At 35.2% G+C, this 26817-nt stretch overlaps 1 protein-coding gene and 1 pseudogene across 1 annotated transcript in view; both read left to right on the forward strand.

Moving 5' to 3' along the window:
- Positions 1–26817, forward strand: part of LOC119869228 (armadillo repeat-containing protein 4-like) — a 108890-nt gene that overhangs the window by 16766 nt on the left and 65307 nt on the right. Inside the window, exon 3 of the mRNA XM_038589045.1 lies at positions 1676–1790. Coding sequence (XP_038444973.1) covers positions 1676–1790 — 115 coding nt within the window. The remainder of the gene's footprint in view (positions 1–1675; positions 1791–26817) is intronic.
- Positions 2008–24289, forward strand: LOC119878412 (annotated as a pseudogene).

The following is a 26817-nucleotide window of genomic DNA, read 5'->3' on the forward strand; positions in this document are numbered from 1 at the left end:
TGGGAGTCCAGAACACACCGAATTATCCCTTTAAAAGAAACCTGAAAAGATGTGCCATGCAAATGATTTCTGCTCTAATGTCAAGTTATGTCCAGCACTGTCCAGTTAAATATTACCAATGCAAATTTTACTGCTACATTTGCAAGAGGGTAGGACAGACCTATTGTTCACTGAGAAATTAATTGCATGTGAAAAAAATAGACCCAAGGATTAGTATCAATTATGCTTTCAGTGGCATATGTAAGGCAGTAAGATTGTTTAATTTTGTAAAGTAAATCATTCATTATGAAGTGCTTGGTATCTTTCTTTACATTTTCCATCAGTTGAGAAATAAAACTTTTTCTCTCAGCATGATATCGACAGAGAGCTTTACAGTTTGGAAAGCTATTTAGTTAAACTTTGTGTTAAAATACTTTCTCAGTGTGCTTCTTTCTTATTAAAAGTCATTTTCTAAAGAGACAATTTGTATCTTACTACAGGCTGTTTGCATTACCAGCTATTTTATAAGGTTATGCAAGCCTGGTATCATATTTGGACCAGTTGAAATAATTTTTTTTCCTGGCCAACTCATCTCCAATATGATATGTAGTTGTCTTTATGTCAGTTTTCAAGAGATAATTTGAATGGTCTTCTAAACTAGTAGTATTTATTCTGTCTGTGGCTAAATACTACATGTGTTTTACTCAAGATTAAAAATCAAAGGAGTTTTGATGTTCTTTATCTTTTTTCATCTGTTTTGAGTTTAACATATCTTTCTGAACAAAGCCATGTTTGTAAAGGATATTAAGTTTTGTTTGGCCATCTTCTCAACTGCAAGTGTACTCAATGGACCTTAATGCAAGGTTATGCTCCCTGGACTGATTGATATATAAACAGAAGACAGATGGTGTAGAGATGACTCTGATGATAATTCATTTTTCAGCTAGTCATGAAGATATTTTGATTACAGTGTGTTTAAGTAATTATAACACAGTCTGCAATGTTAGTCTTGCTGAGAAGGGAGCACATGGAAAACAAGTTACGTGTTATCCATGCCTAACAAAGGGTGCACTGTGGTGTAATGATTTTAATTCCTAATGCTAGATTAGGACTGGCAGAGTTTAAAATATGTCATATAGGAAGGTAAGTCAATTAAGGGTAGACCAAATAAAAAAGGTAACTTCACAGTTTTCAGGCATAAATATTTGTTTTGGAAAGTATATAGATGTTACTATATAAAGGAACTAGTATTTTGACATTTAGGTAACAGTCTGTGTACAACTCATTAAAAAATTACATGGCTTGATTTTACATTTGCGTGAATCATAATTATCCCAGAGCTTGCTTTCTGTGTCATGAATTTAAAACTGAAATCAGAGAGCTTACAGTTTAGTAGCACATTCTATTCCTGCTGTTAAAGTTTTTTTTTAAGTAGGCTCCACATCCAGGGTGGAGCCCAACATGGGGCCTGAACTCAGGACCCTGAGATTAAAACCAAGCTGAAACCAAGATTTGGCTGCTTAACCCACTGAGCCACCCAGACTCCCCGGCTGTTGTTAGTTTTGAAAAAAAAAAAAATCTAAGCCAAATGTCACAAGGAGAAAAATAATTAGAGTTGTGTGGATAGATAGGCCACTTAAGTTTCATTCCTAAATACTAATTACAGTTTATACTTCTGTTTTTGGTCTCACATTAGGATAATTGATCGATTAGATGGAGTTCGTTTGCTATGGTCCCTGCTGAAAAATCCTCATCCAGATGTGAAGGCCAGCGCAGCTTGGGCCCTCTGTCCCTGCATCCAAAACGCTAAGGTAAGAACAGACTACAAATCAATCCCTTCTTGAATCTCTAATATTATATTGAATAATGTCATCACAGGTCACTAGTTGCTTTCGACTTATTTTTGGTCTGATTTATCTAGCAGAAAAGAGTACTGAATGTTTGTGCCAAAATAATTTTTGAGCAATGTCTTTTCCTGGTTAGTTTTTAAATGCCAAATGAAACTAGGCTCAGGTGGCAGCGCTTACCATGTTCTACCTGGCTGGTGCAATTGAAACAGGTATGTCAGGTAAGTCAAGAGGAAGAAAAGTTGACTGTTCTTATCTCTTGGGTGATAAGAAAATTGTCTGTATATACCTACTACTTTAAGAAACATAAAATTACTTCTATCTTATTTATATAGCTTGAAATATGACAGTGAAAGATCGTTAAGTTCTTTGTTACTTTGAAAAAGTAAAATACAAAGAACCAAGGATTAGCATCAATTAAAATAATTAAAATAAAGTAAAATTATTTCATGAATCCCACTTTTCTTAGCTTTCAATAAATACTGGATATAAAACCCATAAATAAAATTTTTACATGACAAAAAAAAGGCTGAACTGGAAGTCTTTTAGCTCTTTTGTAAATTTATTATTTTCTTTAAAGATCTCTTTTCAGCTTGATTTAAAAAATCTAAAGGATTTTACTCCTATAATAAATTTAACATGACTCTAAATATCATTGTAAATATTTGTGACTAGAAATAATCTTTTGTAAAAAGTGAATTGTGATGTGTATTGATAATAGAAGAAATCTATTACAGACTGGTCAATGAGCTATTTTTTATATAAGAGCAAAATAAGTGTAATAAAACATAAAGATAAAAACACCTCAAGTGTCAACCTACATGAAAATGAACAACAGGATGATACTATGATCATACAACGCAGTAGTGAGAAACAAATGTATTTCAGTAATGTATTCATCAATATCAATACATCTTATAAATATATTGAGCAAAAATACCAAGTTTCAGAAGTAGATATATAACATAATTCCTATTCTTTAAGGTCCACAAAAATTTTTTAAATGTAAAACGTAAATGATAGTATTTAGGGATCATTTAGGGATCAAGAAAGAGTCCACTAAGGAAATATCACTACATATCCTTGATATCGATAAGCCAGTATTAAGAAGCAGAATTAACTTCAGAGGAAACAGATAACATAAGGAATATAATACGAAATTTTAAAAACTTATATCCTCGGAATGACCCAAGGGGAATACTATACCCAAAAAGGCTGTTATATTAAAAAAAAAAGATATGTTCATAGATTAACAAAGGCTTTTTGGAGATTAAATATAGATTTGGTGTGGCATCTGGGTGGCTTAGTTGGTTGGACATCTGGCTCTTGATTTCAGCTCAGGTCATGATCTCAGAGTCCTCGGATCAAGCCTCATGTCAGGTTCCAAGCTCAGTGGGAATCTGCTTGAGGATTCCCTCCCTTTCCATCTCCCTCTGCCCTTTCCTCCCTCTAATAAATACATAAACAAATCTTAAAAATATATAGTTTTGGCAAAACAATAAATTTAATAGAAGAGACAAATACTAGATATGATTGAGTAATTATCTGAAAGATAAAGTCTAGTAAATAAGAATGCAAAGTAAAAGTAAAAAGAAAGTAGGCTGGTGATGGGGGAAAGTTTGAAAATATAGCACAAGAAAATACACAAAAGGAAAGAGAGCAATTGAAATAAAGAAAAATCATCATTTAAAAAATGGAGGGAAGATTCTGTAAAGTGAAGAGTTAAAGATTGTAGTCTTCAGATTGAAAAGATCCACTTAGTGCCAAGCAGGAAGAACAAAGACAGTTATCTATACCTTGACATAAATTCAGATTGGACATTTCCAGAAAATTAGAGGAAGGGAAAAAATTACATAAGAACAAGGATCACACCAGTATTAGACTTAACATCATTCACAATAAATTGTAAAAGAAAATGGAACAAATCCTTCACTGTCTTTAGAGGAAAGTATTTTTATCCTGGAATTCTATATCCTATAAAAACTAGCATTCAAGTGAGTATAGAGTAAGGACAGAATAAAGACATTTTTCTTTCAGAAATGTCAAGACTCAGGAAGCTTATTCCCCATTAACCTTTTCTGGAACAAAACCCCAACAACTTTAGACTATTTTCCAGCAAAACAAAACATTCTTTAAAAAAGAGAATAGCATTTGTTATAGAAACAATAATAAGCAAATAACTCACTGGAATTTATAGGTAAATATAAATTTTTGTTGATAATATGTCTCTCAAATTTTAGAAAATTTCTAAGAAAGAATTTAAAATTAATGACATAAAATAAAATAAAGGCAGATAATATTATCACAGTAGCAATCTGAATCTAAATTACTAGATGATTCAAAAACTGTATTGGGATCCCTGGGTGGCACAGCGGTTTGGCGCCTGCCTTTGGCCCAGGGCGCGATCCTGGAGACCCGGGATCGAATCCCACATCGGGCTCCCGGTGCATGGAGCCTGCTTCTCCCTCTGCCTATGTCTCTGCCTCTCTTTCTCTCTCTGTGACTATCATAAATAAATTTTAAAAAAATTTTTAAAAATTTAAAAAAATGTATTAGGTAGTGTAAAGTAACAGGTAAACACATATTAAAAGTCTTTACTTTTCCCAGAGAAGGATGCTGTGGATACTGGTTCATTCCCAATCATCACCAAAAATATAAACTTAAATACAGAATTTAATTTTGTTTTATGATGAGATACCATTTTGTATATAGATTAACAGTTCTACATAGTGCTGTTATGTGTAAATTATGTCCTTTATTCTCATGGATTTTAATTACAAATTTGCCTATTTACAAATTTGCCTATTTATCTTATTATCTGTAATAAGACATTCTGTAAGAGACACACCAGTATTTTCATTTTCATCATTCCTGCCCAGGATTTCTGTCCTGAATATCTGACTATTCTAGCAACCTAAACTGAACCACACTCAAACTAAACACAACCCATCATGCTTGTCTTTTAGCCCCTGGCCCCAAGTCCTACATTGGATCCAAGCCTCCATAAAGAGCTCCTACTTTTCCATTTCTATTGAATCTTCCCTGCGCATTATCTATTCCTACCACTTTAGTGTCTTTGAATTTTTCTCAAGGAAACCTCAGCCCCCATCTTATCACTCCTGAGGAAAGAGCAGATGCATGATCTCTGCTTGTTCACTACTCTTTAAAAAAAAATTCATTTATTTATTAATGAGAGACACAGAGAGAAGAAAGAGACATAGGCAGAGGGAGAAGCAGGCTCCATGCAGGGACCCCAATGTGGGACTCAATCCCAGAACCCTGGGATCACCCCCCGATCAGAAGGCAGATGCTCAACCACTAAGCCACCCAGGCATCCCTGCTTGTTCACTACTCTTACCAAGAACTACACTCCTCTGTATGCACTATCATTTAGGCAACACAAACATTTGAAGAATTTTAAATAAGGATGTGATGTGAGCAGATTGGTTAATTAGAAAATATGAGTAGGTGATTAATTAGGGTTGTGCAGTGGTTCGGGTGAAAATAATTAGAATCTGACCTGACACAGTGGCAGTGTGGGCAAAGAGAAGAGTCAGTACAGAAATAATTGCAGGGGCACTTGGGTGGTTCAAGTGGTTGAGCATCTTTTGATTCCAGCTCAAGTTATGATCTCAGAGTTGTGAGATCAACCATGCTGGGCATGGAGCCTGCCTAAGATTCTCTCACTATCTCCTTCTACCTCTCCCCTACTCTCTTTCTCTAAAAAAAAAAAAAAAAAAAGAAAGAAAAAGAAAAAGAAAGAATTGCAAAGTAGAATCAGATATTGGTGTGTGATTGGTATTGGCTATGCAAAGGTGATCAAGAGAGAGTTTGAGTTTTTGTTTTTGTATTTTAACTTTGACAACTAAGAAATGGTAACTTTACAAAACATGAGAAGACCATGATTTCAGGCAAAGATGGTGGATTTGCAAGGCTCTTGTTTTTTTGAAAAATCCTATTTTCTATGATGAGAAGGTAAATGAGTATTGTATGGTCTCTCTCCTTCATCTTTATAGAACAAAACTTATCTTCCCAAGGTAGAAGGATACCTCAGGGATAGAGTATGAAAGAGGTCATGTGCTCAGAAATGCAAAAAGAAGAAAGCACATTCATAATATTGAAAAATCGTATCTTATTGTGTATACAGATCCCAATCTATGGTTTAAGATAGCTCAATCTAATGGAAATTTCTGTGATTATGGAAATGTACTCTTCAAATATGGTAACCATTAAGCCCCCTGTGGCTATTGAGCCCTTGAAATATGACTAGTATGAATGAGGAATTGAATTTTTAATTATATTAAGTTTTATGTTAATTAAATTATTTAAATTAAATTTAAGTAGCCATATGCAGCTAGTGGCTGTTGTTTTGGGAAACCCAAGTCTAAGATATGCAAATAATGGTGGGTTGTCTTTTAAGGCACCCCTGCAAAGAGCTGTAAACCTGAAGTTTTACATAACATAGGTTACATCCTCACTCTGTAAAATTTAGAATGTAAATAAAAACAAGGAGTTTTATGAGTTTTCTCCTACAAGTAAAAAGTGTTTTTTTAATTAAAAATAAAAGCAAAGGAAAAAAATTACCTGTAATCTCAGTACTTGGGGATAACCATGATTAAGAGTTAGATTGGAGTTTTTCCCTTAACAATGAATTGTGAATACCTCTCTTATTCTCTCTATATCTTTCCACACCCTGTCTAGTTTCCTTAGCTGTATAGTATTTTGTTGTATGGCCATTTCATAATTTATTTACGCATTTAAATTTCCAGTGTTAAAGGAGAATGAAGTTAGTGAAACAAAAATTTTAATTTGAGCTATTCTAAAAACATGTAAAAAAATGAAACTGGACCACTTTCTTACACCATATACAAAAACAAATTCAAAATGGATGAAAGACCTAAATGTGAGATAGAAAATCATAGTAATCTCTCTGACATCAGCTGTAGCAACATTTTTCTAGATATGTCTCCTAAGGCAAGGAAAATAAAAACAAAAATAAACTTTTGGGACTATATCAAAATAAAAATTTTCTGCACAGCAAAGGAAAAATCAACAAAAATAAAAGGCAATCTATTAAATAGGAGCAGATATTTGCAAATTATATAACTTATAAAGGTTTAGTATACAAAATGTATAAAAAAATGATACAACTCAATACCCTCCAAAACAGTAATCCAGTTTAAAAATGGACAGAAGACATGGACATTTTTCCAAGACACAGATGACCAATAGACATGTGGAAAGATGCTCCATATTACTCATCATCATGGAAATGCAAACCAAAACTACAATAAGATATAACCTCATACCTGTTGGATGGCTAACATTAAAAGCATAAGAAACAACAGGTATTGGTCAGGATGTGAAGAAAAAGGAACCCTCTTACACTGTTGGTGGGAATGAAAACTGCAGCCACTGTGTAAAACTGGAAAATATTTTTCCTCAAAAAATTAAAAATACAACTCCTTTATAATCCAGTAATTACAATACTGGTATTTATCCAAAAAATACAAAAACACTAATTCAAAGGGATACATGCACCCCTATGTTTATAGCAGAATTATTTACAATAGCTAAACTATTAGAAATAGCTCAAGTATCCATTGATGAGTGGATAAAGAAGATGTGGTACACACACACACACACACACACACATATATATATATATATATATATATATATATATATACTGGACTATTACTCAGCCATGAAAAAGAATAAAACCTTGCCATTTGTAATAACATGTATGGAGCTAGAGAGTATCATGCTAAGTGAAATAAGTCAGTCAGAGAAAGGCAAATACCATATGATTTTACTCATATGTGGAATTTAAGCAATAAATGAGCTTAAATAAAGGAGAAAAGAGAGAGACCGAGACAGACTAAGAAACAGATTCTTAACTATAGAATACAAACTGATAGTTACCAGAAGGAAGATGGGTGGAGAGGATAGAGGAAATAGAGGATTAGGATTAAAGAATATACTTACCATGATGAAAAAAATAAATAAAATGATACGATGGGGATTAAGGAATACACTTGCTATGATGAACACTTGGTGTTGTATGGAAGTACCTAATATCACTGTGTTTTGAAACTAATATTACACTATGTTAACAAACTGGAATTTAAATAAAAACTTAAAATGATAAGAAAAATAAGCAGATGATAACCAAAAAAAGAGGAAGTGTGGTCCCACATATTAATTTGGCCAGAGATTTTCTTCTTTAGTTAACACGGTCATTCCCAGGTATGTGTCCTTCTAGGACTCTCAACTCTTCATCCAGATTTGTGTTGTAAAGCAGATTCCATGGTACTTATCTCTTTTCACACTAGATTGTCATTTTACTGTTTTCACCATAATTAATTTTATGTATGTAACCTATAGCTTTTTGCATATAGCATCTCAATTAACTGCACAATTATTTTTGCTTCTGAGGAAAGTAAGTTGTCAGATTATTTAAACACTTGCTGAAGATCACATAACTAGAATGGTAACTGAGCGTATGATATGACCCAGTTCTAACCCCATATCCTGTGCTATGGTTCTACCACAAAACAGCTGCCACCCACATCAACAAACAAGTTTCTACAGTTTTCTTTTCATTTTGAAGCTTTTTCTGGACAGTTCCTTTGTGAAGAAAAGCCCTATTGCTCCAGAAAATATGGGATTTCTTAAAGTCTTAGGGCTCTTTTAAGCTTTGAGAACCTCAAAAATGTAAATGCTACAAGCTTTAAAAAAATATCATTTAGTGTGCCACTTTGAGAGAATATTTCAAATATTTCAAATCTTCGATTTGTCATACAATGGGGTACCACTGTGTTGATAATGGGGGGCTGTGCATGTGCGGGATCAGACATTATGGGAAACCTCAGTACCTTCTGCTCAATTTTGCTATCAACCAAAAACTGCTCTAAATGACAGAGTATGTTTAAAAAAAAGAAGCTTTAAAAATCATTTAGAATTGTCATTATTTAACTCTCTTTGACACTTGTTCAGTTTGGGAAACTTTAAAATTTTACCTTCAGTGTTTTGTTTCCAACAGTATTTGCCATCCTCAATGAGAGACTAAAAAACTAAAATTTAAAAAGAAAAAACCACATGCTTTTCAAAATTCACAAAATTAAATGAAAATGAAATGCATATAATTGAATTTTCAAATTTTGAACCATTTATACTCTGAAGTAATTACAGTGTAAACCACACAAAGACATTTGGGTCTTGCTGTATTTATTTTAGTAAGCTTTCAACAATGTTTTTATAGTTTATTGAGTAATCCTTTTTCACACTAAACCTAATTAATAATTCAAATCCATGAATTGTTGGGCTCTTTGTTTTTTCAATTCTTTTACCAAAAATTAATCACAAATCAGGAATAGAAAAGATTTGGTTTTGGTTTTGATTCCATTTTCAACCTAGGACATAGTAACTTGAGGGATGAATAATTTTTTATTCCTATTTCATCCACATATTATACCTAAGGAGATACAGCATCTTCCATCACTTCCATTGGCTTTAAGTAAGTGTGAAAGATAGCTCTCAAATATATAACGATGCCTGAGAGGAACATGTTGTAGTATTAATAATTAGTAAATGGACTAGATTTATACTTCTTAAGCACTTACATTTAAATTTTCATTTTGCCTTAAAGAGTTTTGTGACAATACACGAATACAATAAAGTAGAAGTTAAAATCATATTATATTAATATAATTAATATTATATTAGAAGTCAGCAGTGATTTCATTTAATCTCTGGGCAAATCAGATAACTTCATTAATTCAGCAACATTATTTCGCACTGTTTGCCAAACCCTCTGTAGGTACACATTACATTTTGTATGCCTTTTTTAAATAATCTTAACATAAATGCATAACATTTATGCAGTTGTTTCCAGTGTTAAAATACAGAATGAGGTTAAACAAAATAGTTGAGACTTTCTAGAATGTTCTTTCACTTAGAGAAAGTAAAGTTACCTTTGACCTAATGGTAGAGATACAAACATAGTAGCTCAGGGAAATGTTTTATAATTGACATTGCATCATAGGTTAAAGGGCAATGTTTTCCTTGGTGGTATGTAAATATAATTGCACATTTTACAATCAACTGCCTTTTGGATTAGCTGAAATAATATGGATAAAGATACTTGTAAATGTCTGTATGCATGGAGACAGGTTAAGTGTACTGGAACTCTTCTGGGGAACTCTTCTGGGTTATTGAACATCACCATCCAAAATTTATCCTACTCAATTATATTCAATTTAGCATTTTCTTTTTTCTTATATTTTATTTATTTATTCATGAGAGACACACAGAGAGGCAGAGACATAGGTAGAGGGAGAAGCAGGCCCCCTGTGGGGAGCCTGATGTGGGATTCCATCCCAGGACCCTGGGATCATGACCTGAGCCAAAGGCAGGTGCTCAACCACTGAACCACCCAGGTGCCCTCAATTTAGCATTTTCAAGTAGCAGTTTGGATATTCTGTTGTTTTTACTTGAATTAAAATAGTTTTCTAATGAGATTATAAATTCTGAAGGAGAGTAGAGGCAGGAAACATTTTCTGACTATGCAGGGCTTCCAGCTTGCAGTAAAATTAAGGAACTAGAAGATATCTTGCCAGATACTTTGGTCTGTTCTTCCCTCCTCCTCCCCACCCCAGCCCCATTCAAGTAAGTTAATGACTCAACTTTCTAGGAAAGATTGTGTTTTATTTTCTAAGAAAGAATTTCCACATAAGATGCTTTGCAAGTCATTTAAGCTTATTAACTTATGAATGATAGGATTTAGCACCATTTTGAAATAAAGAATTTCTTTGTCTGGATTAAGAACACTGACAGAAATGCTGCAGAAATCAGCTGTCAAATATAGCTAAGAGCAACATAAATGGGAAGAAAGCATAAGCCAAGCCTTCAGACAGCTTATGCTATGTCAGGGTCCCTACCACGTCTGTCAGGCATCATGAAGCCTAAGCACACTATGTTTGAGTCCATGTGGAGTGGATATGGTGAAATGTCAACTGTTCAAAACAGATGTTATCCACTTTTTATATTTTTAACACCAGGTGTATTAGAACACATTTTCAGACCTGTAAAGGAAATGAGATGTGAAAATCAGTTCTAGTGAATGCATTGCATCTTTTCTTGCAAAGGAATATTTAAAGCGACATATCAGTGAATGAGCTAGGCAGCAAAGTACTAAGGTACTGACTTGGGGGATCCTTGAGACAAATAAAGATTCATAATCTGATTTTGTACTGCAGCTGCATTATAGTTGTTAGAGACATAAAACAAATGGAATGTGACATCTTCATAGTAAGGAGGATTGACACTCGCACCACTAGACCTCAATTAGAAAACATAACATTTTCCTTCATTTTTGAGAAAGTCGGTAATAGTTTTTGATAGCTTCTCAGTGGTAAAGAAAATATGGTACATGAAAGAGGTATGTTTTGCAAGCTTAATAATTCTTTGTTTCTTCTTTATATGACCGGAAAATCAGAATGTGAAATACGAACCTGTTTTATGTCATATATAAAACTTGGAAGAATATCCAAGACAGAAAATAAGCATTGTTCATCAGTTCTTGATAGACTGAAGAACAGAAAGCTGAACTGAAATAACCACAAAAAATTCACTGCATATTTTTCTAAGTCATTTTATTTAACAGCGTACCATTGTAAGGTGAGAGTTTTTTTGTGTGTTAGGCTTGAGGAAAATTTCTTGTTTTTTTTCCAATTAAGCTTGCTGAAAAGAATAGAGATCCTCATGACCTCTATAGTGAAGTTATTTAGTAAATTTCATGAGCCCTAAGTATGGTTGCAGACAATTAAAGTACTGTGTAAAAAGTCTGAGAGATTTGTAAATAGAAGTGAAAAGCCATTCCTTTCAAGCTGCATGATCAAACACATTTTTGGGAGAAAAACAGTGGTTGAACAGGTGTTCAGTATTACAAACTTGTGATGCAACAGCTGGGTCTGGCAAAAATCCATGTATTAAATTCTTTGTTCTTAAGAAGCAAAACTCTGCTGCAGAGCGTCAACTCAAATTTGTGATACAGAAACTCATATAAAGAATATATAATTGGTACATTGCTTCTAATTATTTTCTTGTCTTTCACCAACATTTATGAGAACCATTTTCTTTCTTAAAACATTGTTGCATTTTTATGTTATTTCTTTTTTTGTATATTTTTATTGCAGTTTGATTTGCTAACAAATAGTATAATACCCAGTGCTCATCCCGCCAAATGCCCTCCTCAGTGCCCATCACCCAGTCACCCCAACCCCCTGCCCACCTCCCCTTCCACTACCCCTTGTTCGTTTCCCAGAGTTAGGAGTCTCTCATGTTTTGTCACCCTCACAGATATTTCCCACTCATTTCCTCTCCTTTCTCCTATAATCCCTTTCACTATTTTTTATATCCCCCGAATGAGTGAAACCATATAATGTTTGTCCTTCTCTGATTGACTTACTTCACTCGGCATAATACCCTCCAATTCCATCCACATCGAAGTAAATGGTGGGTATTTGTCGTTTCTAATGGCTGAGTAATATTCCATTGTATACATAGACCACAGCTTCTTTATCCATTCATCTTTCGATGGACACCAAGGCTCCTTCCACAGTTTGGCAAGATAGTATTTGATTTTCTTAATTCTGTTTCTTTTCGTTAATTTTTAAAAAGTTTTTAATAAGAAAAAGTGGAAGTTCAGATATGTTCATTTGCCTTTTTATCAGGCTAATTTGTATTAAAGTGTTATATTATAGCCATCATTTTTGAATTAGATAGGAAACAGGTATTCTCATTTTTAGAATAACTATTCTGCATGTATTGTAACCCACTTGTAGAATTAGGAAGAATACTCCAAATAAGTAATATATCCATGAGATCATTTGGCTTTGTCACTTCCCTAAACTTGATTTTGCTAGCTGTTTAGAAAATAATGTCTGGTTCTGAATTTTGATCTTAGAGGAAAATAATCGCTAGTAATTTCAAACCCAGTGGCCTAAGGAGCTCCTCCAAACAGAGTAGCTTATCAGAGACATTTGTGAATGATTCCCCAAAAGGGAAGAGAAAAAGTTACTTTCTGTGAGGTTGGAATACACGTTTAGGCAATTTTAGCCAGGAATGTCAAGCACTGAGTGTGGATGAGGCCAGCTTCCTGACTGCAGGTGTGACGGAACACAGCTGATCAAACAGCACAGGAATCTGACATCACACTGTTTACCTTCAGCTGTCCAATGACCCATGCCCAATCAGGAAGCCAAAGAGAAGCTAGAGAAGGCATGTGTAGTGGTGTAGTTTCATACTAAGACTACTGCCATAAACATGGTTTATGAGCTTTGATTTGGTCATGTTTGGACTGTCAAATGTATAGCTGTCCAATGGTGCGCCTAACAGGCTACACAGTTTCGTTTTGTTTTAAATCTGAAAGCTCCTTAAAATGGGATCCATGTTTGTGTTCTGCCTATTTGGGGTCTGCTCTCATTTTAAAGTCACCAAACAGTTTGAAGTATACTCATCTGGCTCCCAGTTCCCCAAATCCTAAAAGATTAAAGTGAATTGTCTTACAAATATTTTTTTTTCCGTATGCCACATTTTCAAGTGGTGGATTCATGAAGGACCAAAACAATAGTGAGGGTGTTAAACGGCTTATCTTCAGACTGCAGCTGGAAGGACCACCCCATCTAAGGTCAAATCTGTGGCTTTCACCTACATTCCTCCCCTGCTCTGGGGCTGCTCTCCCCTACCATGTACTTCTCAGACGCTACCTCCAAAAAGGGCTGCCGTGTAGGTTGCTAGTGTAGGAGGGGATGGTTTTGACAGAGGTGTAATATACAGAATGGAAAGTTACAACCAAAGGTATAGCCTATTTTTAAAAAATTTAAATTTTAGTTAACATGTAGTGTAGTATTGGTTTCTAGAGTAGAATTCAGTGGTGCATCACTTACATACAACACCCAGTGCTCATCACAACATGTGCCCTCTTTAATACCTATCACCCATCTAGCACATCCCCACTCTCCTCCAACAGACATCTCACTGATGTTCCTAGTCACAAAGTTACACCACTCTGTTTCTCTAGACACACATATTTACACAAGAAGTAGCCATACACAGTAGTTAGTAGTGTTTTCCTGCCTCCTTTCATGAATGTGGAAGCCCCTGTGTACCCTTGTTTTTAAGAAGTGAAATGGATTTGGGTCCCATGCTTGGAATACTTTTATTATCCTACTTCTAGACCTAAACTCAGCCTGCTCAAACTTTAGCTTCATTGGATTATTTTCTTCTAGGTTTTTTTTTTAATTTATTTTTTATTGGTGTTCAATTTGCCAACATATAGAATAACACCCAGTGCGTCTAGGTTTTTATAGTTCAGGTCTTACATTAGGACCTTAATCCATTCCAAATTATTATTTTTTAATATAGAAAAGGTAAGGGTCCAACTTAATTCTTTTTGCATGTGGAATCCAGTTTTCACAACACTATTTGTTGAAGAACTGTCCTTTCCCCATTGAATGGTCTTGGCAGCCTTGTCAAAAATCATTCCACCACATAGCCAAGGGTTTATATCTGAGTTTCTTATCCTATTCCCTTGGTCTACATGTTTGTTCATATGTCAGTACCACACTCTTTTAATTACCATAGCTTTGTTGTAAGTTTTGAAATCAGGAAGTCTAAGGAGTCCAACTTTTTCTTTTTCAAGATCATTTTGGCAGTTCAGGGTCTCTTGAGATTCCATATAGATTTTAGGATGAATTAATTTATTTTGGCAAGAAAAAGTATTGGGATGTTGATACATTCATTACATTGAATTTGTAGATCACTACGGGTAGCACTGCCATCTTAACAATATTAAATCTTTCAATCTATGAACACAAGATATCTTTCCATTTATTTGTATCTAATTTCTTTACCAATCTTTTATAGTTTCCAGTGTACAAAGCTAAAAATTCATTCCTAAGTATTTTATTCTTTTAGATGCTATTCTAATTGGCACTGTTTTCTAAACTTCCATTTCACATTGTTCATTGTTAATGTATAGTGCAAACACAACTAATTTTTGCATATTGATTTTGTAACCTACAATGTTGCTGAATTCAGTTACTAGTTCTACCAGTTTATTACAGAATTTAGGGCTTTCTACATATAGGATCATGTCATTTGTGAATAGAGATTATTTTTTTCTTCCTTTCCAATTTAGATCTTAAAATTTCTTTTTCTTGGGGTGCCTGTGTGGTACAGTGGTTAAACGACTTGGTTTTGGCTCAGGTCATGATCTCAGGAGCATGAGATCAAACCCCTTGTGAGCCTCTATGTTCAGCATGGAGTCTACTAGAGATTCTCTCCCTTTCTCTGCTCCTTCCCCACTCACACACTCTCTCTTACTCTCTTTCTCTCAAATAAATAAATCTTTAAAAAAAATAAAATTTCTTTTTCTTTTGGACTTCCTAAGTACTATGTCAAATAGAAGTGATAAAAACAGGCATACTTGTGTTGCTCTTGACCTTGGAGGGAAATTTTTCAGTCTTTTCATCATTGATCATGATAGGAGCTGTGAGTTTTTCCTATCTGGCTTTCTTTATGTTGAAATAATTTCCTTCTATTCCTAGTTTGTTGACTTAAAAAAAAAATCATGTAAGGGTATTTGATTTCGTTTAAATGCTTCCTGTGCAGAAATTGACATGTTCTTATGGATTTTTACTTTCATTCTCTTAATGTGGTATATTACACTTACTGATTTTCTTATGTTGAACCATCCATACACTTTAGGAGTAAATCCTATTTTGTCATGGTGTATAATCCTGTTGAATTTGGCTTGTCAGCACTTTGTCAAGAATTTAGCATCAATATTCACAAACAGTACTGGTCTATGGTTTTCTTTTTGTATAGTGTCTGTCTAGCTGTGGTATCAGAATCATAAACTGAGGTTGAGAATATTAGCTCTTTAATTCTTTGGAAGACTTTCAGGAAGATTATTGTTAATTCTTCTTTAAATGTTTGGTGAAATTCACCAGTAACACCATCTAGTCCTGGGCTTTAACTTGTCATGAGCTTTTTGATTGCTGTTTCAATTCCCTAATTATAGATATATTGATTTTCTATTTCTTCATAATCCAGTCTTATTAGATTATGTGTTTCTAGAAATTTGTTCATGTCATCTAAGTTATTCAGCTTGTTTGCATACAACCATGCATAATATTCCTTTTTGATCTTTTTTATTTCTTTAGAATTGGTTGTTATGTCCCTTCTTTTATTTCTGATCTAAATTACTGGAGTCTTATCTCTTTTTTTTTCTTGGTCAATCTAGCTAACAATTGGTCAATTTTACTGATCTTTTTCAATAACCAACTCTTGGTTTCATTTATATTCTCTATTGTTTTGCTATTTTTTTTCCCTCTAGGAAATAGATGGAAATAGGAAATAGAAAATAGTTTCTCCTTTAACCCATTGGTTATTTAAAAGTGTGTTATTTAATTTCCACATATTTGTGAATTTTCCAGTTTTCCTTCAGGTGTTTATTTCTGTTTTCATTCAATTATTGTGTTTGGAAAAGACACTTTGTATGATTCCAGTCTTTGAAAAAAATTTAGACTGGTTTTGTGGCCTAAAATCTTTAGTCTGGACATTTAGTCCTGTTTGTGGCCTAAAATATTTAGTCTTGGACAATGTTCAGTCTTTTCATCATTGATCATGATATGAGCTGTGAGTTTTTCAATGTTCCAAGACTAAATGTTTGGAAATAATCTCTCTGTCCCTTTCTCTCTTTTTTTCTACTGTGACTCTCATAATGCCTATGTTGATCTCTCTCTCTCTCTCTCTCTCTCTCTCTGGCTCTCTCTCTCCCCTTTGCTGCTTAGAATCAGTAACTTCAAATGACCTGTCTTCAAGTTCACTGATTCTTTATTTTGCCTGGTTGAGTCTCTTTTTTATCTCTAGTGAAATTTTCAATTTAGCTATTGTACTTTTCAATTCCAGAATTTCTATTTGGTTCCTTTTTTTTTTTTTCATTATATCTCTTTGTTCATATTCTCATTTTGTTCCTATGTCATTTTCCTTATTTCCTTTAATTCTTTGTATTTTCCTTTAGCTTTGGGATACTTAAGACAATTGTTTTAAAGCCTTCCTGATACATTTGTTCCTTCGGAGATGGTTTCTGAGGATATATTTTGTTCCTTTGAATGAGCTGTGTTGCCTTGTTTCTTGGTATGTGTTGTGATCTTTTAAGCGGGCATATGAAAATACAGCCACCTTTCCTAGTTTTTCCACATTGGAAAAGTGGAAAGTTAGTTAACAAGATCCTGTCATTTCTATTGGAATCAGCCCAGGGTGAAGCTATAAGGTCTTTAGAGGTCTTTTCTGGGCATGTGTTCTATCTGGGCCTGTGTGTATCCTTTTTAAAAACTTCCCTGTGATTATGGCTGTGTTTAAATATCTTAATTTATCAAAGAGTCTCACTCCAGCTTCTCTTTGGGGGCATAGATGTTTTATTATATTCCTCTGTTTGTAATCTCTTGCCCCCAGGTATCTGTGAATCTAAAGTCCCCCACACCACAATGCCTGCCACTGCCTTCCATAGTTTTTGCCACCTCAGGTCCAAACTCTGCCACAATTTCCTGTCTGAGCTCTGAGTGAGGTGAGATAGAAACCAGTCTCTCTGAGGTAGCCCATAGGCAGGCCAGAGTGTTGCAGATAATTTCCAAGGTAAGGAACTGGGAGTTGATCTGCTTCCTCCTGTGTCATTGCCTGGAAGAGGGTGGGACAAGAGAAAGAAAAAAATGCCAGGAAATTTCCTGAAGTTTTTATTGTGACTTTTTCTTACTTCTTTGCTATAGATCTCTGAACTGGTTTCCAGAGCTCCTATACAGTTTATATTAGTTAGTCTGTGGTAGTTTATCCTACTTGGAATTCATTAAGATACATGAATATATAGGTTAAAGTTTTTCATCAGATTCGAGAAGTGATTGCCATTATTTCTTCAAATATTCTTTTGGGGATCCCTGGGTGGCGCAGCGGTTTGGCACCTGCCTTTGGCCCAGGGCGCGATCCTGGAGACCCGGGATCGAATCCCACGTCGGGCTCCCGGTGCATGGAGCCTGCTTCTCCCTCTGCCTGTGTCTCTGCGCCTCTCTCTCTCTCTGTGACTATCATAAATAAATAAAAATTTAAAAAAAAAATTCTTTTGGCCCCTTGTGTCTCTCCTCTTCTTCCAAAACTCCCATATATGTAGAATGGTATGCTTGATGCTGTTTTATAGATCTCTGATGATGTGTTCATTTTTCTTCATTTTCTTTTGTTTCTGAAGACTGGATAGTCTGATTGGCCTATCAGATTCATTGGATCTCAATAAATCAAGTTCATTGAGTCTCTCTTTTACATGCTGAAATCTGCTATTGGTCCCATGAAGTGAATTCCAATTCAATTACTGTACTTTTCAACTGAAGAATTTCTAATGATTCCTTTTTTTTAAAGAGTATATTTATTTATTCATGAGAGACAGAGAGAGAGAGAGAGAGAGAGAGAGAGGCAGAGGGAGAAACAGGCTCCATGCAGGGAGCCCGATGTGGGACTTGATCCCAGGTCTCCAGGATCACACCCTAGGCTGAAGGCGGTGCTAAACAGGTGAGCCACCTGGGCTCCCCTCTAATGATTCTTTTTTATATGTAATTTCAATCCCTTTATTAATATTCTCTACTTCCTGAGATACGGTCTCAAATTTAGTTGTTTAGGCATGGTTTCCTTTAGTTCCTGGAACTTATTTTTAATAGCTGATTTAAAGCCTTTATTAAATCCAAGATGGTACGGGCTTCCTTAGGGTCCAGTTTTATTGACTGATTTCTTTCTTTGGTTATATTTTGTGGTAAACATTCCCCTTTCTTTGTATGTCTCATAATTTTTTTTGGAAAGAACTTAGTATTTTAAATAATACAATGTAGAAACTCTGGAAATCAGATTTCCTCCTTCTCAGGGGTTGTATTTTTGCTATGTGTTGCTGTTTTTGCTTTTGTTTCTTTGTTAGTTACTTTCTTCTACTAATTCTATAATGTCTGTATTCTTTGTCAGTATGGCCACTGAGATTTCTGCTCAGTTACCTCACTGGTCAGCAAATGAGTTAACAGAAATTTCCTTAAATTCTTTTCACCAGTAGGTTTCTCATCCTTAATGAGGTGTTCTGTGTATACTTTATGGCACACATTGAACACTCCAACAGTTTGCAACTTTCCCCTTTATTTCTGCTTGTGTAGAGCCTCAAAGTCAGCCAGAGATGAGCATTTAGGGCCATCTCAGGTATTTTCTGACCATACACATGCCCTTCACTTATATGTGGCATTTCAGATCCCCACAAAAATGTTGGAGTTTTTCAAAGCCCTCTATGGACATCCCATTTTTAAAATTTTCCTTTTTAATTATGTTTGGGCCAGCCTCTCATTTGTCCGAACTGATGAACTGATATTACCATATCAAACAGGTTTTATGTTAAATAATTGCCACTGATAGTTTTTATGACACGCCTTGAGAATAGGGCTTTCCTTAATGAATAAGCCCTGAGGTAAAGACAAAGCTTTGGAGCTTTTCTTAGAACTTGCCATTAAAGACAACCTACAGAATGGGAGAAGATATTTGCAAACGACATATCAGATAAAGGGCTAGTTTCCAAGATCTATAAAGAACTTATTAAACTCAACACCAAAGAAACAAACAATCCAATCATGAAATGGGCAAAAGACATGAACAGAAATCTCACAGAGGAAGACCTAGACATGGCCAACATGCACATGAGAAAATGCTCTGCATCACTTGCCATCAGGGAAATACAAATCAAAACCACAATGAGATACCACCTCACACCAGCGAGAATGGGGCAAATTAACAAGGCAGGAAACCACAAATGTTGGAGAGGATGCGGAGAAAAGGGAACCCTCTTGCCCTGTTGGTGGGAATGTGAACTGGTGCAGCCACTCTGGAAAACTGTGTGGAGGTTCCTCAAACAGTTAAAAATATACCTGCCCTACGACCCAGCAATTGCACTGTTGGGGATTTACCCCAAAGATACAAATGCAATGAAACGCCGGGACACCTGCACCCCGATGTTTATAGCAGCAATGGCCACGATAGCCAAACTGTGGAAGGAGCCTCGGTGTCCAACGAAAGATGAATGGATAAAGAAGATGTGGTCTATGTATACAATGGAATATTCCTCAGCTATTAGAAATGACAAATACCCACCATTTGCTTCAACGTGGATGGAACTGGAGGGTATTATGCTGAGTGAAGTAAGTCAATCAGAGAAGGACAAACATTATATGTTCTCATTCATTTGGGGAATATAAATAATAGTGAAAGGGAATATAAGGGAAGGGAAAAGAAATGTGCGGGAAATATCAGAAAGGGAGACAGAACGTAAAGACTGCTAACTCTGGGAAACGAACTAGGGGTGGTAGAAGGGGAGAAGGGTGGGGGGTGGGAGTGAATGGGTGACGGGCACTGGGGGTTATTCTGTATGTTAGTAAATTGAACACCAATAAAAAATAAATTAAAAAAAAAAGTCAAATCACAAGTGTTCTGTTGGGATAGAGCTTTAGGCGGAGCTCCAAACACATTCTTCTCCTCCTATGGTTGCTAGGCTACAGGTATTCTCAGATAACATAGTTTCTAGCTACTATCAAGCTGGGGAGAGGGAGGTGGGAATAGGGAAAGTTTTTAAATGCCACAAAACTTATTGTTCTTACTGAGATCAAGCCATTTTTCTTGCATAAACATGCTGAATTATGAACTTTTCATTATATTCTAGAGTTCTAAAGAAATTACTTTTGCCAATTTTTGCTACTGTTCTCATTCTTATAGAAGATTCCAGAAGCACCCTCCCTCATCTATTCTTTTACTATTATTATTAATTATTATTATTATTATTATTATTTATTTATGATAGTCACAGAGAGAGAGAGAGAGAGGCAGAGACACAGGCAGAGGGAGAAGCAGGCTCCATGCACCAGGAGCCCGATGTGGGATTCGATCCCGGGTCTCCAGGATCGCACCCTGGGCCAAAGGCAGGCACTAAACCGCTGCGCCACCAAGGGATCCCTCCCTCATCTATTCTTAAACTAAATGTGGGCATTTCAGATCATCATCCATGTACTGACTTTGTAATAGCAACACAGTCTGAATTGTGCACATCAGTCATTCTCTATTCTAGATGCACATTGCCTTCAGAGCTTTAAAAAATATATTCTCATGCAAGAGCCCCATCCCCATTCTATGTATTGAGACTATGGCCTAGGCATTCATATTTCTAAAAAAAAAAAAAATGACTCCAGGGGGCACCTGGGTGACTCAGTTAAGTGTCTGACTCTAGATTTCAGCTCAAGTCATGATTCTCAGAGTTCTGGGATCAGGCTCCATGCTCAGCAGGGAGTCTGCTTGAGATTCTCTCTCTCTCTCTGCCCCCCACTTCTTCCACCACATGTGTATGCTCTCTTTCTCTCTTTTTCTAAAATAAATAAATCTTCAAAAAAAATCACTCCAGATGATTATAATATGAAACCAAATTATTTTTTTTATTTTTATTTTTTAGATTTTATTTATTAATTCATGAGAGACACAGAGAGAGAGAAAGAGAGAGGCAGAGACACAGGCAGAGGGAGAAGCAGTCTCCATACAAAGAGCCCGACATGGGACTCCATCCCGGGTCTCCAAGATCATGCCCTGGGCTGAAGCAAAACCGCTGAGCCACCCGGGCTGCCCTGCCTGAAACCAAATTATTTGTTTTGAATTCCACAACACAAAATAGTATCTTAACATTTATGAGGCTCCTAATTTGCCAAATGAATGAATACATGAATGAAAGTGATTTTAATAAAATAAACAAATTTATTATCTAATTATACTCAAGGACATATTTTTTTGACAACTCATTCCCATTTGGCTCTTAAAACAGGACTGACATGTAGTAAAAATGTTGCTACTTGAGTTATATATATTGAATATATTCATAAGGGTGAATGACATGTGGAATAAAATAAATTTCATGTGCTTATTCCTTAAGTTGGTATTTTGTTGTGCCAACTATTGGTAACATATACATTCTCAAAATATTAGAAAAATAACACTAGTAACAGCTATTATCATATGCCAGGCACCTTGTTATATGCTTTATATGTATCCTTTTAACAACCTTCAGGAGGTAAATACTAGCTCCATTTCATAGATGATGAAACTGAAGTGAAGTTATGTAACTTGCTCAAGGCTTTATAACTAATAGTGATGAAACTTAGATGTGCCCCCCATGTGTTCTCATTATACGACTTACACTCTTAAACCAGTAGTTTTCAAACTTTGGTATATATTGGAGTCATCTAGAGATATGTATGGTTGCTGACTCCCACCACCATACACTTAGATTTAATTGGTATGAGGTCCAGCTTGAGCTTAGAGAAAGTTAAAAATTCCCCCTTGGAATTCTAATGTGAAACACAGTTTGAGAACTACTGCCTCAAAAAAATATTTTTTTCTACCTCTCCTAAGGAATTTTTTTAACATAAGAATGCTTAGATAAATTACTTACCTCAAAATATCCAGATGGTTCCCTTGGTTTTTCTAAGTTTTACATAGAAATACATTTTTACAAAGTGAAATTTACATCTAAAAGCTTCTCTCTTTTATATGAAAATTGCTCAGTCCATTTTATGCAATAAAAGGAAGCTGGAAATCCCATAAATGCAGGATGTGGGAGTACTGGCTGTATAATAATTCACTTAGAAATGATACAGGGATTTTGGCTGACAAAGCTTAATGTGAACAAATAGGGCAATGTAACTGCTGAAATAGTAGGTGTGATTGGCCACACTAGCAGAAATACTATATCTATTTCATAGAAGATAGGAATTCCTATGCACTCTCCTCTAGTCAGACCACATCTGACCATGTTGTGTTAAACGCTGGGTGTGTTTTAAGAGAAACTTTGATAAAAAAGAGAGAGGAGACCCATGAAAGTCATTTCATGTGAAAATTAAAGGTACACATCACAGAAGATAAGGTAGACAAGATATCTGGCTTCAAATATTAGAAGACCATTCATGAAAATGTAGATTAGTTGCCATTAGTATGTTATTTTTCAGGTTGGTTATGAGTTAAATAGACTCTTATCTATCAAACTGAGATATTAACCACATATTTACAGAAAAAATGTGATGTAATAGACCAAACAAGTAAACCTTTTGAAAACGGTCTCTCCATAAATGAGAGACTCTTGGTTTTTTTAAATAGTATTTCATGTAGTTAAACTTTTTTTTTTTCCTGTCAAGATTATGGTTTCAAGTGTCATTCTTAGTGTGGTCCTTGCAACTCACTGTTCAGAGGCATCTGACTGGATTTTAACCTGAAGTTGCTTGACAACTGTGTGTTATTGAGTACAAGTGGGAAGAAGTTGTAAATATATCTAATATTGCTTCTCATGGTTCCGGTGAGGAGAGAAGGAGGAAGCAGAGAGCGGGGCAGTTAGGGGGGATAAACTCAACGTCAACAGCATCATCCAATGGCTGCAGGAAGTGAGAGGGTCCAAGCCTGGTAAGAATGTCCAGCTACAGGAGAATGAAATCCGAGGACTGTGCGTGAAGTCCTGAGAGATCCTTCTTGGTCAGCCTATCCTACTAGGCCTTGAAGCGCCACTCACAATAGTGGTGATATCCACGGGCAAGACTATGATTTGCTTCAACTTTCCCACCAGAAAGCAACTGTGCCTTGGGGACAGGGGAAGCAGTCATCGGAGACTACCTGCCCCTCACTGGCTTACAAAATCAAATATCTTGAGAATTCTTTCTTCTCAGAGGAAAACATGAGTGTGCCAGCATCAATAGAATTTATGGATTTTATGATGAATACTGCTTTAACTGTTTACCGATACCAGCCATCGTGGATGAGAAGATACTCTGCTGTCACAGAGGTTTATCACCAGATCTTTGATCTATGGAGCAGATTCGGCAAATTACGTGACCAACTGATGTACCAGATCAGGGTCTTCTTTGTAATCTTTTCTGGTCTGACCCCCTTAAAGATGTCTTAGGCTGAGATGAAAATGACAGAGGAGTGTCCTTCACATTTGGTGTAGAAGTGGTTGCAAAATTTCTCCATAAGCATGATTTGGATCTTCTATGTAGAGCCCATCAGGTGGTTGAAGATGGATATGAATTTCTTGCAAAGACGCAGTTGGTCACTCTGTTTCCTGAACCCAATTATTTTGGAGACTTTGACAATGCAGGTGCCATGATGAGTGTGGTCGAGACTCTGATGAGTTCTTTTCATATTTTAAAGCCTGCAGAGAAAAAGAAGCCAAATGCCACGTGACCTATAACACCTCCAAGGGGTATGATCACAAAGCAAGCAAAGAAATAGATGTCATAAAAAAAAAAAAAAAAAAAAAGAAATAGATGTCATTCTGACACTGCCTAGTTGGGTCTTGTAACATAGAGCATATAACTTTCATTTTTAAAACTGTAATGTATATTGGTCAGCTTGCTCAAATAGTGTTTAGGGGGCCCCCTCTTCCATTTTTTGAGTTAATGAATGGTATTTGCTGGTTATAACAGCAAATGAAAGACTCTCCACTCCCAAGAAAAAAAGTTTTGTTTTTTTTTTTTGTTTTTTTTTTTAAGATTTTATTTATTTATTCATGAGAATACACAGAGAGGAGAGAGAGAGAGGCAGAGACACAGGCAGAGGGAGAAGCAGGCTCCATGCACCGAGAGCCCGACGTGGGATTCGATCCCGGGTCTCCAGGATCGTGCCCTGGGCCAAAGGCAGGCGCCAAACCGCTGCGCCACCCAGGGATCCCAAGTTTTGTTTTTTTAATTCTGTATTCCTTTTGCAAACAACTTTAATGATGGTGTTAAAGTTGTACAACCCAGAACATTTTATCCTAAGGGGTAAGTGTACAATTGATCTTTTTAAAATTCAGTTCAATCCATGAATAATGTAAATGCTCATTTTCTTTAGGATATAGAGAGCCCTAGGGTGCTCAATCTGTACATGTTTTTGTCATGAAGTGCATACTGTTTATACAAACCACTGTGAATATATATATATATATTTAGTTTTGTTTCAAAGGGATTGCTTTTTTTCTCTCATTGTCTTATCATGTACAAAATATTTTTTATAGTTATCAATATTAGGATTAACTCAGCCTTGCCAGCATCACTGGTATGATGTATATTTAATTAAAGTACACTTTCCCTTACCATATATTCAAAATGACAATTAAAGCCATTATTTAAAAAATATATATCTAATATTAAAAATTAAATGCATATATATGCACACATATATTTATATAATAGCTATTTTATGATAGTTTGACTTATATTTGTTCAGCTTTTTGTACTAATTATATGCTTTTTTCAAAGTCATCATTTAAGAATGTCATTTAATTAACTCTCTAAGCCTCTGAATAGGATACACAATGGTTTCTCACAATTTAGACCTCCTTATTAATATAATAATGTATCTAAAACAGAATCAACACAGGACATAGGAAGATATCACAGAAAACTGTGATATTTAAGAAAATTATCATAAATTAGGCTTGGGAAGTAGAGAAAATCAAAACCATTAAATTTGTTCTTTTTTTTTTTTGTGATTTAATTTGATAGAGCTACCCTCAAAGTACAATGCATTTTCAGCCATGCAAATCTACACTCTGAGGAGTGAATCAATTATTTTACCTGAAATTAATTTACTTTTACTTCAGTTTAGAATGAAAAGAAAAGGTAATAACTGATATCCTCACCTTGATTTTTGAAGAACTGCATTTGAAAGTTGAAGGTAGTTCTAAATCAGTAAATTTTTTTTAGCTGTTGGACTTGTTAACTCCTAGAAACAGAACAAGGATCTTACTGTGTGACAGAGCGACACAAACAGCCTGTTCTCCTTGTGTATATATGTTGTATTTAAAATTTTTAAAGCATTTGATGTAATGAATATACTTTTAGGACAAGATTTGCCTGTTCAGTTTTGGTTTCTCTGACATGCTGTTCTAATGTGAAAGTAGCATTTTTGGAATTTTTTATATGCAATGTGCTATTTTTAAATCTTTTTCAAATACTGTATTATGCATTGTATGGTTTCTGTATGGCATAAAACAGTATTTTTATAGCCCTTCTGGTTAAAAATTTTTGTTCTTAAGTCATGTTATGCTTGCCTTGTATGTGCTTTAAAGTTGCATTATGTATATCTCACCTCATCAGAAAACTGCCAGTTCTTTTCGCTGGAGGCAAGAGAAGGAATTTCATACCCATTAGTATAATTGCTCTATGCCCAAACATCCAATTTTCTGTTTTATTCATTAATCTGTAAATAACACCTTAATATTTTCCTATTAGTTGAATTTTAACCAAAAGTATTTTGTTACTTTACATTTTTCGTCCTATTTTGTGTATTTGACTTAACTTCGGTTAATTTGAACTTGACACTTTTTCCTGCTTGATTACACATTCAAGCTTTAATAGCATTATAAAGGTGTTTCATATTCTCTCTTTCAATTACTGTTTTGTTTGTCTTATGGACTGTCATTGGCAAAGTAGCTTCATCTCTTTGGAATTTTTAATCCTCTAAATTGTGAAGACTCTTCTCACTGTTTATAACTAGGTCTAATCTGGTAGATATAATTGTTGGCATTTTCTGGTCTAAGCACACAGCGTATAGCAGAAATGAGAAATCAGGAAACATAAAGTGGATTTTTAGTTTTGTCACTAACTATTCATGAACCTTGACCCTTCCCATCTTATAAAAGGGGGGGAGGTGTATCATGCCTCCCAAAGGCAGAGCTGTGAGGATCAAAGGAGATAGCTTTGTGGAAATCCTTTGTAAACTGCAAAAAGCTAGACTGTTTTCATTGTTATTACTATTATTATTCTAATTGGGGGTTTTTGCATGACAGATGAAAATGTGAATTGTGCACAACCAATATCACACCAGTGGCGAGTTGGCAAGGCCTAGTTTT

Source organism: Canis lupus, unplaced genomic scaffold, assembly GCF_011100685.1.
Source record: "Canis lupus familiaris isolate Mischka breed German Shepherd unplaced genomic scaffold, alternate assembly UU_Cfam_GSD_1.0 chrUn_S1598H1788, whole genome shotgun sequence".
NCBI classification, from domain to species: domain Eukaryota; kingdom Metazoa; phylum Chordata; class Mammalia; order Carnivora; family Canidae; genus Canis; species Canis lupus.